The sequence below is a fragment of the Nakaseomyces bracarensis genome (assembly GCF_045282275.1).
Source record: "Nakaseomyces bracarensis strain CBM3 chromosome Unknown Scaff13_0, whole genome shotgun sequence".
Lineage (NCBI taxonomy): Eukaryota > Fungi > Ascomycota > Saccharomycetes > Saccharomycetales > Saccharomycetaceae > Nakaseomyces > Nakaseomyces bracarensis.
Genome location: NW_027263959.1, coordinates 1,014,649 through 1,032,693, shown reverse-complemented (window position 1 = coordinate 1,032,693; position 18,045 = coordinate 1,014,649). Strand labels below are relative to the sequence as shown.

Here is an 18,045-nt window from a genome sequence, read left to right as displayed (position 1 = left end):
GCTACCATGTATCTCAATTACAGGGCTGAAAAAAACAAAACTATAGCTCTTTTACAAATAATTATATATCAAGATATTCTTCACGTAAATTTTTGTTTTTTGTTTATGTTTTTTTTTTATTTTTTTTTTATTTTTTGGCATGTAGCTCTTTCTTCTCACGGTTAGGCTTTAAGGGTAAAAAAAAGTAACTCAACAGGCTTAAATCGACAATAGGTTAAATAGTTATAGCTCTAAACAATTTATTAATTATTATATATAATTAAAAATGTGGGAGTGATGATAAAACAAGGCGAAAGTAGTATTTATAAATATTTTTTATAAATAAAACTTTTTAATTATACTTAGCGATCAATTGGTCGACCAATTCGATGTACTTCTTTTCGGCTTCCTCTTGAGACATACCCTTTAACTTCTCCCACGCATCCCACTTGTAACGGTCCTTCATGTTGAAGATACCTGGCTTTTCCTTAGTATTGTCACCGACAGTGGCTTGCTTATATAGACCGTACAATTCCAACATCTCATCTTGAGATGGTTGCTTTGGAAGCTCGTTAACAGCCTTAGCCTTTTCTTCAAACAATTGTGATACCATTTTTTATTTCTTCTCTTTTTACTACACTGTACTCTCGATTTAAAAACCATTTTAAGAAAAAGAAATTGATTTCAGAATAACCATATACATATACATATTTATATATACTTGTTAAACATGGTAAAAAGGGTACCGGAAATTTTCCCGTACCCAGCCGAAGTTCTGCCTTCTTCCCCTCTCCTCGGGGGCCATCGAAGGAGAAACTGCGATGAAATCTCTCCACAACGAATTTTTCTTATTTTTCTGGCTTGTTCGTATCTAGCGATAGTATGCGTGACTTATTTATTTTCAATCGTCCATGCTAATATTATTATATGATGATGAGAATAATTTTCGTGAAAATAATTATTACGTCGTAAATATTTAAAAATAAATTGCAAAGAATCTAAAATTTTTTTAGGGTTAGAGAGTCAATTATTTTATTGTTGTCATAGTTACAGTATTCGATATATAAATGTATATATATTTAATTAGATATTTTTGTCAAAGAGATTAAAAATAAAATAAAATAAAAATAAAAACAAAAACAGAGTAGCAAAAAAATAAGTTAACATAAAGATTTTAGAGACAGCTGTTATGTTAAGAAAGGAGATAAATTAAGGATATTCCTTAAGTTAAAGAAAGAAAAATAAAATAATCAATAAAACGGGGTAGAGGAAAAGATAATTGGGAAAATTAAGGTAAGGAGATTCTAAAATAAACAAAAAAATAAAATTTTTAGAAGAGTCTCTCTCTTTGACGAATTGTATTATATTAGTATTAGGTTTTTTTTTTTTCTTTTATAGAAAAGAAATAGAAAGAAGTAAAATTGCTCTTGATATTTCGGTGGCTCGTTAACGTCCAATGTATTTCAATTCGATTGGTCTAAAGACATTGTAAGCCACAAAAGCCCAGCCAAAACCCATCTCAAATCCAATATCACCACCTTCCTTACCAATCCGTCTAGCAATTTCACCAGTCCAGTAAGTTTGTGACATGCCTAAGGCAACACCAAAGGCGGAGATGAAGATGGCCAGTAAACCGGCAATACCAATTGGTAATTTGTCCCATCTGTTCCAGTCATCGACATTGTAATTCTTAAAGCTTCTTCTGTAGATTAAGTGTTCAGAAAGGGCAATAGCAATGTAGATAGCCAAGTAGTAACCGATAGAGTCCATGAAGTTTTCCATGAAACCAATGAAGTAGTAGTATGCTGGTACACAGATACCAACGACGGCAGCACTACCACAAATGGTCCAGAAGATTCTAGGGACTTTAGCTAGTGGCTCCCAAAAAGCTTGAACCGACAAACCAATTGTATACATATTTGGGATATTAATTGCAATAGTTGACATAGCTAGAACGACACAGCAGAATTCACCAAATCCGTGTAAGGAGTTTGGAACCAAGATAGCATAGGTCAAACCACCGATATTGTTTTCCTTGTATAGCTCTAACCATTCTGGGTTGTTTAAGCCAGCTAACCCAGAAGCAGAGCCCAAGATCTGTGTGAAGATTAGAGGTAGTGACAAACCAGCAGTCAAGTAAAAAAAGATCTTGTATTTGTTTGTATCACGTGGCATATATACAGTGTAATCGGAAGCATATGTAGTCCAACCGGCGGCAAAACCATACAAGACGGAACCAAAAGAGAGAACTCCACCTGCGGTAGTTGGGCCGGAAGTCCAGGGGGTATCCTTATATTCATGTGATTTCTTTAATCTAGCAATAATAACTAAGAAAACAGCGAAGTTGGGAACCCACGACCACTTTTCATACAAATGAATAAACCTGTACCCAAAAAAGGAAACCAGAACAGTAGAAACCATGATGACAAGACACCCGGCCCAGACTGGGATGTTGTGTCCATGTCTGTTAACCATGTGTAGCAATTGACCAGCAGCAACTGTGTTCAACACAGCCCAACCAACACAGGCAATAGAGTTTAGCAAAGCGAAGAATCTTGCAGGTAAATTACCGACAAGGAAACGGGATAAGACCATTTGTCTCAAACCCAATTCTGCACCGAACACGGAAAAATAGGAGACAGTGACAATACCTAGTAAATTGAAAAATACAATGACCAAAATACTCTCACCGAAATTCAAACCAAAGGCAATTGGTCCCAATGCACCTAGTGCATAGGAAGCCAAGACAAGATTAGCACTAAACCATAAAAGAGCAGTGTTAAAGACAGAGGTGTTGGTTTTCTCCTCATCCGTGATGGGTTCAATACCTTTAGTCTCAGCATTAAGACTATTAGCGAAATCAATAAATTTATCGAAGAAGTTCTTATGGTGTTGACTGGACACATCAGAGTACTCACCAGAGTACTCACCAGAATCCTCACCCAACTCAGTATCATGAGTCAGAGTCGTGGACTCCTTCCTCTCGACATCATCATGAGTTTCCCCAATCGATTCTTCTTCAATAATTTTTTTGTTAGTAAAAAACTTTGCAAACATTTTTTATTTTTAATATAATTTTTTTTTATTGCAATTGAATAAAAAAAATTTATTATTAATTAATTTAATTTAATTTATTATAATTAAATTAATTTATTTTTATTTTTTAAAAAATATTTTTTACCGCGCTATATTTTGATCACCCTAAACGAGAAAATCAACAGAAACTTGGTCAAAAGAGCGCAGGAAAAAGGGACAGCCACCAAAAAAAGAGAGAAAATAGAATTGGAGGAAAAGTTCTAGTATAATTATTATTATTTTAAGCTAAAATAGATAATAAAAAAAAGTGAAAGAACTATGGGTTTGAATAATCAGTTAGATATCAGCTAAAATCGCTCTACTAGTTTCTTGCCTTTATTATTTATTATTTTATATTAAATAAATAAATTAAATAATAAATAAAAAAATAATATACAATAAATAAAATTAATTATAAGAAAAAAAAATCATACCTCAGGAAAGAATTCTTTTTAAGTTACAATTCGGTTTTCTTTCTCTCTTATATATATTTATTTTTTTCTTTATATGTATGTATGTGGCATAGCCGGGCATGTAAACCTGTCATCAGTTATCCATATGGAAAACTTTTTTCTTCTTCTTCGTTTGCTACTGTCTCTCTCTTTCTCTTATTTCCCTTTGATTACATTTTCGTACTTCCGATCTTTTTTTTTTCTTTCTCTCTTTCTTCCTTTCTCCCCTCTCTCTTCTTTAATCCCATTATCATTTAGTTAAAGAAAAACAAGAAGAAAAAAAAAGAGTACGACTCTGCAACACTCTTTTTCTTGTGCTTTTTCAATTACTTTCCTTTCAAACATTATATTATATACAATACTATTAAATGAAATACGTAACTTTCTGTGATTTCTGTCTCATCGCACCAGGTAATCCCCGGTGTTTAGTATTGTTGTCTCAGTGCTAACAGTCATCGACAAAAAGCACTAGTAGAAGACAAAGAGAGAGTTGAAAAAAGGATTTGTCTTAATGCGACAAGTCAAGCTTGGTGCATTAACACTTTTATTTTTTTTTTAAATCCTTCATTCGCTACTAATCTCCAACGGAAATGTCCTTGTATTACTATATATTTGTCCCAGATGTAATAATCGGGTACCTTTGTCCCATGTTATCATCAATGAAAGTTTTTTATTTACTTATTCATTTCCCTCTACTTCTAAGGTACTTTCTAAGACAGGTTTTGTCTCTCTTATATTTACGTAATTAGGTACCATCCAATCTATATATATTTTTTTTCTTCCCTTCTTTGTGCATAGCATTCTTTGGGGAGCCACTTTCATCTCGCTCTCGCTTCCTGTTTTTTTCCTCTCTCTCTCGTTCTATATAATATTGTACGAATACTGACATCTCTAAGAAAAAACTGTACGGAGGATTGAGGCGGGAGAGATCGACGAGATATAGGGAAGCAAAAAAAATTATAATACACATCTTTTATTCCCTTCGGAAAAAGTGGGAGGGAGTTAAACTACCAATTGCGGAATATTGCAATAAATTAAATTAAATAGAAATAGTAATAATAAAATACAAAATAAACAAACCTATTAAAACTTCTATACCACTTTTTGTCGAACCAGAACCACATATATCATCAGAAAAATTTTTGCGATTTTTTTAACACCCAATAATAAAATTCGTATACAGTGACAGTTCGCGTGACATTACTACACTATGATAAATGAAGAAAAAAAAATAAAATTAGTAATAAAGTTAAATAAATAAAAAAAAATAAAATTAGTAATAAAGTTAAATAAATAAAAAAAAAATTAGAGATTTATTACAGTTTATATACACATATAATATTTTAAATAAAAACACATTTTATTTTTATTACAAAACCATAAATTAAAATCGATAATATCAAAGATAATAGAAAACGTGATAACACGTATTGAGGTATATCTATTATGCTAAGAAGAAAAAAAAAATTTTTTTTTTTTTTTGGCGGTGGGCGGCGTATTGAGTAAAAACAAAAAAGTTCTTCTTCTTTCTTTCTTTTCGCCCCGTTTTTTTTCTTTATAAATGGGTGTTCCTTACTTAAAAGGGCTTAAATGATAAAAACCAGAAGAAAGCTTAAAAAAGAAAACGAAGGTTTTTTTTTAATGGTAAAAAAAATAAAGGGAAGATAAAAAAAAAATTCACAAGAGAGAGAGAAGACTTATATTATAAACTATTGGTATATAAAAATATCATATACTATACAATATAGAAATAGCTAAAAGTAAAGTAAAAGGTATTTTTAAAAGAACTTCTTTATACTACCAATAAAAAAAACAGGAAAAAGAAAAAAAAAGAACAGAATTAGAAATGAGTGAAAATTTAAGACCGTTTCCATCATATCATGGGTCTTCTAATAAGGTTAAGACTACTGGTGATACTAGATTGAGGAGTAGTAGTCAAGTTTCGACTAGTGCTGCGGATCCAGTTAAGGATCATAGAAGAAGGAGGTCTTCTTCTATAATATCGCATGTGGAACAAGAGACTTTTGAGGACGAGATGGATCAGCAGCTTTTACCTAATATGAATGCCTCTTGGGTAAACCAGCGAGGTGCGTGGATTATACATATCGTTGTGATTGTTCTTCTTAAGATGTTTTACAATATATTGCCTGGTATAGACTCCGAATGGTCCTGGACCCTGACCAACACGACATACATTGTGGGATTCTACGTGATGTTCCATTTGGTTAAGGGGACACCATTTGAATTTAACGGTGGTGCATTTGATAACTTGACAATGTGGGAGCAACTCGACCACGAGACGTTATTCACCCCAGCTAGGAAGTTTCTACTTGCAGTACCCATCGCATTGTTCTTGGTCAGTACACATTATGCAGACTACTCTTTAAGTATGTTCTTGTGGAACTTAGCACTAACGATCCTTGTAGGTGTGGTGCCAAAATTAGCGTTCGCACACAGACTAAGAATATCTATCCCAGGGATTACTCGTGCTCAGATCAGTTAGACGAAAAAAAAAAAAAAAGAAATTGAAATACCAAACCAATAAAGAGATTGTATTCTAATATAAAGATGAAATACAAATAAACAAACGGAAAATATTAAGAAAAAGTTTAAGATATTGCAAAAACGTTAAATCAAATGCATTAAAAAGTTAACAAAAAAAGTTATACCTCCCAATATATTTTATCCCGGTTATTTTCGTATTCTATTCATTCTCTAAAATACATTTACGTATTTATTAAATAAAAAATATTACTTGCTAGTGATAAGACTATTAGTTTTTACAAGCACTTATAATAATGAATTTTTTAAATTAGAAGTCTTAAATAAAATATAATGTTCATCCTACTCATCCCCCACCCTCAATTATGTACTTAATAAAATCCTATGAACGAGTAATACTACTATAAGTAGCAGTTTAATCGATTCACAACTGGGTTCACCAACTCTCACACTATTCAATATGCTATAATTTAAATATACTGTTCATAACGATCTATAAATAGAATTTGTCATAGAAAGTGCGCAGAGACGGTACAATTACAATATTTTTAAAATTTCAAAGTAGGACTTACAGGAAATGAAAAAAGAAAGGTTTAAGGAAGGTTAGCCTTGAAAAATAACGAATCAAAGGTGGAAATCATGGGTTTTGGCGTTCTTTTTTAAATTAATACTGTATTTTTGCTATAGAAGAAAGACTTCTTTATTTTTTTATAACTATATTGATGAAATGGGTATATATATGGGTACTCGAATTATATTTAATATATTCATAAGGATTTAGAAGGATAGAAAAGCACTAAAAAAATCTAAAATATTACTAATAATTAGGTACTTAGATCAAAATAACAAAGAACGATGCCGAGGACTATTACATTTAATATACCTAAGGAATATAAATTAGTGGATTTAGTCGGTGAAGGATCGTATGGTATTGTGTGTTCTGCGACTCATCTACCATCTGGGAACAGGGTTGCCATAAAAAGGATCAGATTTCCTGACAATCCACCTACGGAAAATGGTTCTCAAGTACCAGAATATGAAGACGAGCATGATAATATTGCCAAAGTGGCCTTGATCCGTACTATTAGAGAAATAAAGATATTATCTCATTTCAACAACCATGAAAATATTATAACTATATTCGAAAAGATTAAACCCATGCAGGCGATTAATTTCAAGGAGATTTACCTTGTGCAGGAACTAATGGAGACAGATCTCTCAAGAATATTATCCTCATCAAATACTTTATCAATCGATCACATACAATATTTCCTTTACCAAATCTTAAGAGCATTGAAGGCAATACACTCAGCCAAAGTGATACATAGGGACTTGAAACCCTCAAATATCTTGTTAAACTCTAATTGCGACTTGAAGATATGCGATTTTGGCCTGGCTCGTACATATGATCCAGATGATGAGAACTCGGGTTTGAAAGGTAACAACGTCGGGTTTTTAACAGAATATGTTGCAACTAGATGGTATAGAGCTCCAGAGATAATGTTAAATTTCCAAGATTACTCCACTGCTATAGACATCTGGTCATGTGGGTGTGTTTTAGCTGAAATGCTACTTCGGAAACCTTTATTTCCAGGGAAGGACTACCATCACCAGCTTTTACTTATCTTAGAGATACTTGGTAGTCCTACTGCATCCGACATAGAAGATATCAATTATGGTAGAGCGAAGGACTATATCATGAATCTTCCCCATTTTGAGAAGAAAAACTGGGCAGAAATGCTGGGTACCGATAATGAACAGTTATTAGATATTCTTGATAAACTCTTAACCTTTAATCCAAAGAGACGGATTACTGCCGAGCAGGCACTGGCGCATCCTTTCCTTGCTACTTATCATGACCCAAAGGATGAACCAGACTTCCCGCCATTGAACTTCAAAGGCGATGAGTTTTGGCAATTGGACAATTGTATGGAAAATTTTAATGGCCCTAATGATGAAACGAATAGTGCAAAGCCCTACGTGACTCGTTCGAAATTAAGGGAAATTTTGTACCACGAAATGCTTACTCCGACTCATAGATAGATAATAATGATTTATTTTTAAAATTTATTTTTGATCTTTTTCTTTCTTACATGTATGTACAAGGGTCTACGCTTGCATTATTCTTATTCTTGGAATGGGAATAGGCCCTCTTATATGATCTATTTTTATTTGTAGACTATAACCCGCGAAAACAAATTAAGAAGCAAGATTATGAAAGATGAAAATATTAACGCGGACTACTAAATCAGGAACAGGAGTGATAATGCAATACTTTTAAAGCAATTATGTCAATAAGAGAATAGTTACTAGTCATCATATAATAACAAGTAATACACCCGCATAATTTTTTATTTTTGCTGGTCTTGGTCACTGTTAACGTACCCAGCTGAGGAAATGCGGGCACATTCTCTCGTAACAAATGAGCAAACCAGCATTAACTATCTGTTTAGGCGGGTATAATTAAGGGCCAGCATTAAAATATGTATTTGCATACTCATAGTGATATAGATTACTTAAAATTAGTCTTTAATGAGAATAAATTTAGAATTGACTATTTACAAATTACTTTTGTTATTGTTATTGTTATTGTTTTGTTTATTTACCTTTACTAAGTTAAGTATTCTAGTCAAAAAATCAAGAAATCGACTGGAAAATTAAAAATAATCTTTATAAAAGTTATTTAATATATATTATTAATAGAACATATTTATGTTTCAATATTTCACTGTGTATAACATTCCCAATTCAAAAGATATAGGTTGACGTGTATTTTTAGATCATTTTTCATTTATCCTTTTACCGTCCTATAAAAGACATAGATTTTTAAAACATTACTTCAGTTCAGTATTATATCCTTAAACTAGAACCTTAATTGAAATAAGTCTTATAAGATTATAAACACAAAACTGTTATTCATTCATTTACTTTGGAAAAAAAAACAAATCCACTCATTTAAAAAGAACATAGATATTTTACTGTATGGTTAGAGAAGCAGAAATATAATATTACAAAAATAAATTATACCAACTAAATTCAGTCCTTATTTATTTTAGAGCCATAAAAATAAAAAATACTCGTCACTCTTTAACTATTACTTCAACAAAAATATCATTAAATGCCAAATACATCATCCCATTCAAACTCAAATTCTACTGGAACATATGATGATCATTCTTACCTATTGGAAGATTCTACTGAAAGTCCTAACCAGCCACTCTTTATCGAGGTTCCCTCAACCGGTTCTCTTTCAGATACTGGAGGGTATGCTGTTATGATCAACGATTCAGCGCTGCTCTCATCTGCCGAGCATTCTGACAGTGATAAAAATATTTCCATACTACCTTTGTCGTCACAGGATCTTACAACTGCTGCTAATAACATAGAATCTAACACAGCCCCAACAGAAGTAATAATAAACAATCCAGAAGACGATTTCTTAACTATTCTAGAAGATACAATAGAATTTAGAGCACAAGATCAACTCGAGCCACTACCAATAGAATTACTTGTGACTCAACAAGAGGTCCTCAATGAGGATGAAAATGGATATATATCTCATGAAGGAGAAGAATATCATCATGGTATGAAACAACAAAAATACCCATCTGAGGAGAACCAGGAGGAGTTTGATGACTTTGAAGACACTGCTGGAGGGGAACAAATCAATGCCCTAGAAACTAAAATACTTGGGGAGCCCGTTTTAATAGAGTCTAAGAAGTCAGACGAATCTTACAGTTTCGAAAAGTCAGACATAGGAGTTTCACGTTCGAGTAGTATTGGTACAGTAGCTACTAATATGTTGGTAAACAAAGGTTGTGATGATAATAAAAGTGAGGTTGGTCCACTGGAGGAGTCACCTGAAGGCAATTCAGCAACTATTAAAAATAATACATTATTCTTAAAGGGTTCTGAAATAAGCATTTGCTCACCGGAATTAATACAATCTCCATTACCACCCAGATCACCTGAAAATGTAAAACGTCCAAGTATTAGTTTAACCATTGAGGATTCAGTGAGAATGCTACAAGAAGAGTTTAAAAGTCCAGAAATGCCAAAAATTATAACAACACCTTTACCCAAGCAGGCGGCACAGTTTCAGATGCCAACACCACCCCAAACAGCTGTACATTCACCGGAACGTTCTCCAAGAAATTCTCAAGATAGAGCTCAAATGGAGGAGGCAGAATTATTAAATCACATGAGAGATAGCCAGTTTTTATGGTCAGGTCTTTTCAAAGTGGATTCTATTAGTAGTAGTGACTCTTCATCTATTAATAGTGTAATACGAGAAGAGAGCGAAACACATTCCCCATCTACCGCTTCTTCAGTAGTCAGTGAAAGAAGAAGTTTAATAGGTTCTGGTTATGGAACAATAGGTAAACAACAAATAGCCCCAAAAGTTTATTCACCAATACAGGTCATCCGGAATAGTCAACAAAAAGAGCTCACAGATAACAATAATAGTACAACTAACCTATTATCCAAGGATAATCTTTATAGCCATGGTAAAAACAGACCCTATGATGAGGAGAGATTATTGGAAGCGGTAAATAATTCGGAGTACAACAACTTATACCTACCAATTCAATATGCTGACATATTTTCTATGAGATCCTCAGAAAGCAATGGAAAGTCATTTTCGGACGTCTACAGTCCATGGAGAATACTTATATTAATCATTATTTGTATACTGGTTCCACCTTTTTTCTTCTGGATAGGGCTAGGAAAGAACTGCGGTATATCAGACTTCAGATTAATGAAGATCGTCATGTCTCGTAAAAATAGAGACTTTCTTTATCAGGGGTTTATATGGGATGTAGATATGAGATGGTTAAGGTCAACATGTTTGCTTTTTGGAATAATCGAACTCTTAGCGGCCTTTACAGGTATAGCCGTAGGTCTTGGTGTCGGGCTTACAAGATAATATAATATAAACAATTGCTAAAGAAACAAAGATACGTTACTTTTTCCACAATCAATTGGTTTTCTTTGTAATTGTAATTGTAATGCAGTTTGCCTTGGTATTGCCTTATAGATAGTTTTATTCTTGGATCAACAGGCCTGTAAAAAAAAATTTGAAAAATTGAAAGATTGAACTTAAAAAAAAAAAAAAGACTGTGATACTTTTCTATAATGATACGATAATATAAGTCATCGAATAATCATAAAAGGATTCAGCACTCTATTGCGCACCAATGCTAATAATAATATTTAGCAGCTAACAAAAAATATTAATACATGAAAACAAAACCATAATGGAACAACCTGTAGTGCGTGAATATAGTTGTCAATATACAGACCAGATAAAGAAGAAACACAAAACATGGCAGGACGGAAAACTCAAATATCAATCTGAAAATAATAAATTTATACTGTATTCTGATCCTGAAGCTGCGATGCTGTCTAGTGGATATATTACGAATATAAAAGAGTTGGACCTTGTCCTTGATCCAGCGGGATTTGGTAGTTCTGAACATAAGATATTTAGCAGATATGTGGTTATTATTGAAGATATCATTACTGAATATAGGAATAACGATGGGCACCCTAACAAAAGGAGAAATTACTCTAAACCCGATCAACGTAAACCTGCTGTTATACCAAAGATTTCCATCAGATCCACTGTGAATGACAAAAAACCTGCTGAAACGATGTCTGGTCTATCTGGATCGCAACTAGCTTTAAAATTTAATAAACAATTTACAAAACCTAGAGCTTTCAATCCTTCTAAGGAAAGTTTAAAAAAGAAGGTAAATGTTACTATAGATAAATCTACAAGAGTTAATAAAGAGCTCACTCCAGATAAAGCTCTCAATTATCCATTAAAAAATATTGAACCTAATATCAATCAAAATATAAAATTATTAAAAATGCTGGCAAATGATGGTGTAGAGAAAACGGATTCTCTACGTAAACCACGGAAAATGCTGAGAAAACACAAGATCGAACATAAACCAATTAATATTCTATGACCAAATAAAAAATAAATAAAGTAGCCTCTCTCTTTTAAGAGTCATACATAAATCTATAGAAATTATGATATTTAATGATTATACGCCATTGCAATGATAGTGAGCTTGATATAGTAAATCCAATTTTTTTAGTATAGAGGAAACATTATTTATGGAACGTACTCAAGATTAAACTAAAATATTAATATGTATTTATTATTAGAATGATGGCACTGATGAAATAAAAATACCAATTTGACATTAAAATACGAGATTTTTATCTAGGTGGCTATTTGGACAATTCTTCTCTCAATAATGCATATAGAGTATTTGTGTCGGCAGAGAAAGTTCTAATACCATCAGATAGTTTTTCCACAGCCATTGGGTCATCATTGAAGTCGTATCTGTATTTTGACTCATTATCAATGTATGAAATCTTTTCAACACCATCTCTTTGAGCTCTCTCTACAGATAATACACGTTCGACCTCCTCGTTTGAATCTGCTAACTTCTCTAATAAGGGGATACCCAAAGTAGCATTATCAAGGCCAGCTAGAGCTCTAATTTCTTCCAAGGTTCTAAAAGAAGCACCCATGATGATGGTTTTATACCCATGTTTCTTGTAGTAGTTGTAAGTTTTCTTGACAAACAACACACCGGGGTGATTATCGATAGTATACTTGTTTTCTGTATGTACTTTATACCAATCAAGTACTCTCGCAATGAATGGCGAAATTAAAGTAACATTGGCCTCAGCACAAGCCACAGCCTGAATAAAATTGAATAATAGAGTCAAGTTACACGTGATACCATGCTTACTTTCAAGTTCTCTAGCAGCTTGAATACCTTCCCAAGTAGATGCGATCTTAATCAAGACTCTTTCCTTTGGGACACCATTTTCTTCATACAGCTTAATGATTTGAAGTGCCTTATTGACTGTACGTTCTGTGTCAAAGGATAATCTAGCGTCGACCTCTGTCGAGACTACGCCTGGTATAATTTTTAGTATTTCTTTACCAAATTCTACTAATAATCGGTCAGCCGCGTTGTTAGTTTGTTCATCAATAGAACCACCTTTCTCCTTCGCATATGCAATCGCAACATCGATCAAGGGTCTATAAGCTGGATTCTTGGTTGCAGCAAGGATTAATGATGGATTGGTGGTAGAATCTCTGGGTTTAAACTTGGCAATTAGTTCAAATTCACCGGTATCTGTAACTACATTAGTACCTGCTGCTCTTAAATTTTCCAAAGTACTTGGAACTCCAGTATCTCTCGTCATTTTTATATAGTTTTGATAATGTTTCGGACTTAACAATTTTTCCCGGAGTTTCTACTAGGTGGACAGTTAATTCAAGATAAGATTAGAAACTATTAAAAGGAGTATTATATATATACAATATCTCAATTAACCATCATTGTTTACTAAATTATATTAACCCATAACTCCCTGTAATGAGAGGGTCTAGAACTCTACTAAGGAGAATATTACACGTGATAAATTTAAGGTGTCAAAATGTAGTACATTAGACTAATTTATAGATACGAAAATTTTTTTATTTATTTGGCTCCCTAGTAATTCTAACTGAGAATCTTTGTAAATAGTGCAGGAGATACTATGAGCACAAAATTAATAGAGAAAGAGAAGTATATGTTAGATTTCTTTTTTTTCTTTCTTTATTTCTTTCTGAGATGTACTAGTTGCAATAAATTTTCCCTACTAGCAATAATACAACTATTGCTATCTCCTCCGTAGGGGCAAAAAAAAAAATTATAGATATATTATAAAAGAAAAGAAAGAAATTAAAAAAAAAAAAAAAACACTTTTTGGAAAGGTGCAGTTACTGCCATTGCAAGTTCGGTGTTGCCATATCATTTAATTTTTCGAAATCCTCATTTTCATGACTTATATTCATCAATTAACAAAATACGTAAAAAAAAAAAAAAAAGATATTGTAGGGATCACGATTAAGGTAAGGGATCTTAAGAATATATGATTATTATTTTTACAAATGCTTATTTAGTAAACGTCTTTTTTAATGTATGCGGAGTTAATAAATAAATATTTTGGGGGATAACGGTTCTTAAACTATTGCAATGCTTATATTTACATCTTTACATTTAATTGCATGTAAAATTGATTAAAGTGTTTCTATTTTTTTTTTTTTTTTTTTTTTTTTCTCCATACAATTTAAAAATTTTAAGCTTCACTCCTATAATGGCACAAGTTCAACAGTATTTCTCAGCGAGTATGGGTGTGTTACAATTTATCAGGAGGTGTCCCGACTGCTGATGAATTTATTGATGAATTTGATGTATTTCTTTTTGAGGGTCCTAGCACATTATCATTTTTCAAAACATTATGTGACAGCGTTAGACTGGTTGGTGACCCCTTGTCATTACTAGAGCTTGGATTCGTATTTAGTAGAAACATGTTTAAAAAAGTTCTTGGTGTTTCAAGAAGTTTCCTTGTATTAATCGAGCTATTATTGTTAGGACTAGGTGCTTTATCGCGGTCATTAAGGCTGGGGATCAATGTAGTTGAGTTTGAGCCACTTTTATTGACTAGGCTGCCTTGAGTCATGAACATCTTTTGCTCAGAAGGTGGGACTTCATTTAAAAATGACAATGGAGGCAGCACATTTTGATTGTAGATATTCTCTTTGTTGTATTTTTCTGCATTATATATCCTTTCCGATTGATCTTGTGCATGTTCTTCGTCATTAGAGTATTTCGGATCTCTTGGTTTAATTTCGGTCATAGCGCTAATTGGACCTGACTTCCTGCGTTTCTGGTCTTTTTCTTCATTCAGTATAATATGGTCTACTTTCCTCTTGTTATTTTCAGTATTTTCCGCCGTTGGAGATTTAGGATCCTTAGAGAATGTAACTTGCTTGGTGCGTTCCAAGTTCTCTTTGTATTTATGATAGACTGGTGGCTGGTTATGCTTTTGATGAAATAAAGATGACCTTCTGGCTGTGTTGAATTCTAAAGGGGCATTGTTTGGACTATCATCATCATCCTCATCATCATCTTCTGCATACCCATCATCGGTCTCATCCTGCGTAAAAATTGGTCTAGATTTGTATTTCTGCAAGTTTATAGAGCCATTTGCACCAGTGTTGGAAAGCATATCATTGGATTCACCTGATATAAAGTTTGTCGAAGCTAATCCTAGTCCGACTCCTTCATTGTTGTTGCTATTGTTGCCATTCAAGTTTGAGAAGCTCTTAGACTCTTGAAGTAATGGTAGTTTAATGCTGCTGTTTAACAGTGGAGACATAAATCTAGAATCCATATTCATGTTCTCAAAAATATTAAACTGATTCATATTAGCATGTGAGCTTGATTTAACTAGGTTTGTTCTTGCGATGGCATTGAAGTTGACCACTTCTGTAAAATACTTGATTTTCTGTAGGTTAAAATTAGCATCATTGAAATCTCCTGATTTTTCTAGTTTTAATTTGTAACCCAATACCAATTTTTGAAGAAGTGGGTCTTTTGTTTCATCTAAGTACCATAATTGGCACCATTGGGTTAAGAGTTTTTGGAATTTGTTGAATTTCCAGTTCACTTGGTGGTCTGACTCGTTAGGTTGTTGAGGAGATATAGACCATTGATAAAGGTTATGTAAACATAACTTGATTAAATCTAATGAATCACAAGGGAGAATATGCAGGACATTGAACTGTTGTGGTTGTTCAATCATATCCTTATTAAGCAATAATAACAAATATATGGAAATGATTTCGTATGATATTTCTTCAGTGGGCAGTATACCAGATTTTCGATTGTTCTTATTAGATTCATCAAAAGTATCGAAAGATTGATTATATGAAAACTGATCCGAGTGTTTTCTAGTAATCATTCTCGTGTCAGCAAATAACGCCATTATTAAATAATATAGGGTTAGCTGAATTTCTACTATGTCTGGTTTTGTCAAAAATATATCAAGATTCGAATAATATTCTGAAGTAGACAAGGTTGTCAACTGAGACTCGTGTAGTTCTTCATGATCCTTTATGCTATGATATAGCTTCCATTTTTGCAGAATGTTATGGAACTGTTCAGTTGTTTGGGCTAATTTATGGCGTCCACCATTTGATAATGTATGCAACATGTTACAACCATCAAGAGTATTAACAATGAACTCAAGTATAAGTGAAAACGCTTTAAGTTGAGGAAGCCCTAGGTTTTTGATCGATTTAGGATGGAATTCATTGATTAGGAAGTTCGATTTTGGTAAACCTTGTATTAAGGACCACCAAGAATCTAAAAATTGAAAACACCAGAAAGCGACTATCGTTCTTTCTGAGGACTCAGTGCCATTATCAATCATCATTAAGCTATTGTTATTGTTGGTAGCTTTATTTTTTTTTGATGAGTGCTTGTTCACAGATAATAGACTATTATCAAAAGTCATAGGAATCAAGTTTTTGTAGTTAATAAAGAGTCCCATATCTAACACATGCGAATATACAATGTGAAGAAACTCTGTTGCCCATAGATTTGAGCTTAATTTTAGGTTTTTCTGCGATTTAGGTTTCTTATTTTCTTTTATATAGGCATCACCATTTTGTGCTTTCATTACATCATGATACCAGTTATGTTTCATGTCGCAACTACCCATAAAATAAAATGTTGATAATAGAAGGCTCTGAAAGGTAGATAGATTTTTAGCAGCTGTTGAAAAAATTATCTTAGAGCATTGGTATAATTTATAATCATCCAAACAAGACCAATTTATCTGGATAATAAATATTAATGTTAATAGAATGATAGGGTTGTTGTCTACCACACATAACTTCTTCTCTAGTGAAGGTGATGAGATAGGATTATTAGACATAGTATTGAACACACTACTGTACTGAGTTGAAGTACACAGAGTAATCTGTTGAAGTAATTTTTCTTTCCAGAATTCTAAAGGGTATAGCAGCGGTATTAAAGAATTCTGTGACTTAAAGAACTGCTCTAGGGAAAGTTCTAGTAATTCTTTTAGTTGATTCATGTTATATTTGTATCTGACTAACAGAAATTGAGGTAATAAAAACTGGGAGTTTAGTTGTAGAATTTCAACCATAGTGTCTATTTGAAACTCTCGGAGCCATGTGTTATCAGCTACAAAACTAGTATCCGGGTATTTGGTTTTCGTTCTAGAGTCTTCTGAAGCTTTACTTGGATGTATATTACCATTTAAGAGATGCCAAGTAGCATGACCTAAATAATTATTGGAAAAATTGGTGGAGAATTGCTCCTGGGTGGGAGTTACATAGTAGTAATTATTGTAATAATGAAAGGTATCATTGATAAAAGCAAAAATTCCACCATCTTGTTCGTCTTCCTGAGCATTATTATTTTTCAGCGAATCTGTCCTCTCCTCTCGTTCGTCAACATCATCTGGTATTTCTTCCCCTTCTCTAACACCCTTTTCATATTTCAGCCCTTTAGTTTCATTCTCCAGACTTACCTCTAAAGATGATGAGGCCAGCTTCCTTTTTCCTATATTTTCATTATTGTTCATGCTACTGCCATTAGCATTGCCAGTAGATTCTCCACTCTTATAATTAGATGCCTTCAACACTTCCAAGATCCTTGTTCTATCCAGAGTCTCATCTAGTATAATCTCGTTGCATATCTGTTGTAACTTGACAACCTCTTTCTCCAACAACTCAGTATACCCCTTCGGTAACCCTCTCCTTGTCAACTTATCAGATGTTATACAGTTATACCCTATCTTACTACATTGCGAACACGGTTGCAACCCATCACACTTAATCTTCTTCAACCTACACCGATCACACGCCTGCGAGTGTCGTTTCTTCACTTTGTCCACGAGCAAAATCTTCTCTGTTTTATCACTCATAACTGGCTTTTTATTTTCTATTTTTTTGGGTTATTGTTTATATTATAATATAGAGGAGAGCTATATTTTCATCCTTTATGTTTGTTTGTTTTACCTTGTTTTTATTTGTACTGTGATATATAACTTATTTCATTTCTTCTACTTTTTTCCCCCCCGACATTAATTTACGTTTAAGTTTAAAAAGTTTCTTCTCTCAAACTTATAAATCACCTTTGTATTC

At 33.0% G+C, this 18,045-nt stretch overlaps 9 protein-coding genes across 9 annotated transcripts; 5 read left to right on the top strand and 4 right to left on the bottom strand.

The window, feature by feature from the left end:
- Positions 1-6: 6 nt before the first annotated feature.
- Positions 7-165, top strand: RNJ42_04484 (uncharacterized protein; the record flags this gene model as incomplete). The annotated part of the gene is made up of 1 exon (XM_071054648.1): positions 7-165. One exon carries the CDS (start codon positions 7-9, stop codon positions 163-165), a length of 159 nt encoding a protein of 52 aa, XP_070909341.1.
- Positions 166-331: 166 nt separating this feature from the next.
- Positions 332-592, bottom strand: ACB1 (long-chain fatty acid transporter ACB1; the record flags this gene model as incomplete). The annotated part of the gene is made up of 1 exon (XM_071054647.1): positions 332-592. One exon carries the CDS (start codon positions 590-592, stop codon positions 332-334), a length of 261 nt encoding a protein of 86 aa, XP_070909340.1.
- An 833-nt stretch (positions 593-1,425) lies between these two features.
- On the bottom strand, positions 1,426-3,036 carry RNJ42_04482 (cytosine permease; the record flags this gene model as incomplete). The annotated part of the gene is made up of 1 exon (XM_071054646.1): positions 1,426-3,036. One exon carries the CDS (start codon positions 3,034-3,036, stop codon positions 1,426-1,428), a length of 1,611 nt encoding a protein of 536 aa, XP_070909339.1.
- A 2,316-nt stretch (positions 3,037-5,352) lies between these two features.
- On the top strand, positions 5,353-6,009 carry ORM1 (sphingolipid homeostasis protein ORM1; the record flags this gene model as incomplete). Its single annotated transcript, XM_071054645.1, has 1 exon — positions 5,353-6,009. One exon carries the CDS (start codon positions 5,353-5,355, stop codon positions 6,007-6,009), a length of 657 nt encoding a protein of 218 aa, XP_070909338.1.
- Positions 6,010-6,863: 854 nt separating this feature from the next.
- KSS1 (mitogen-activated serine/threonine-protein kinase KSS1) lies at positions 6,864-8,051 on the top strand (the record flags this gene model as incomplete). Its single annotated transcript, XM_071054644.1, has 1 exon — positions 6,864-8,051. One exon carries the CDS (start codon positions 6,864-6,866, stop codon positions 8,049-8,051), a length of 1,188 nt encoding a protein of 395 aa, XP_070909337.1.
- A 1,075-nt stretch (positions 8,052-9,126) lies between these two features.
- On the top strand, positions 9,127-10,935 carry BUD9 (Bud9p; the record flags this gene model as incomplete). Its single annotated transcript, XM_071054643.1, has 1 exon — positions 9,127-10,935. One exon carries the CDS (start codon positions 9,127-9,129, stop codon positions 10,933-10,935), a length of 1,809 nt encoding a protein of 602 aa, XP_070909336.1.
- Positions 10,936-11,266: 331 nt separating this feature from the next.
- MTE1 (Mte1p) lies at positions 11,267-11,983 on the top strand (the record flags this gene model as incomplete). Its single annotated transcript, XM_071054642.1, has 1 exon — positions 11,267-11,983. One exon carries the CDS (start codon positions 11,267-11,269, stop codon positions 11,981-11,983), a length of 717 nt encoding a protein of 238 aa, XP_070909335.1.
- Positions 11,984-12,251: 268 nt separating this feature from the next.
- NQM1 (sedoheptulose-7-phosphate:D-glyceraldehyde-3-phosphate transaldolase NQM1) lies at positions 12,252-13,244 on the bottom strand (the record flags this gene model as incomplete). The annotated part of the gene is made up of 1 exon (XM_071054641.1): positions 12,252-13,244. One exon carries the CDS (start codon positions 13,242-13,244, stop codon positions 12,252-12,254), a length of 993 nt encoding a protein of 330 aa, XP_070909334.1.
- A 978-nt stretch (positions 13,245-14,222) lies between these two features.
- SIP4 (Sip4p) lies at positions 14,223-17,825 on the bottom strand (the record flags this gene model as incomplete). The annotated part of the gene is made up of 1 exon (XM_071054640.1): positions 14,223-17,825. The coding sequence occupies one exon, from the start codon at positions 17,823-17,825 to the stop codon at positions 14,223-14,225; it is 3,603 nt and encodes a 1,200-aa protein (XP_070909333.1).
- Between the last annotated feature and the right edge of the window lie 220 nt (positions 17,826-18,045).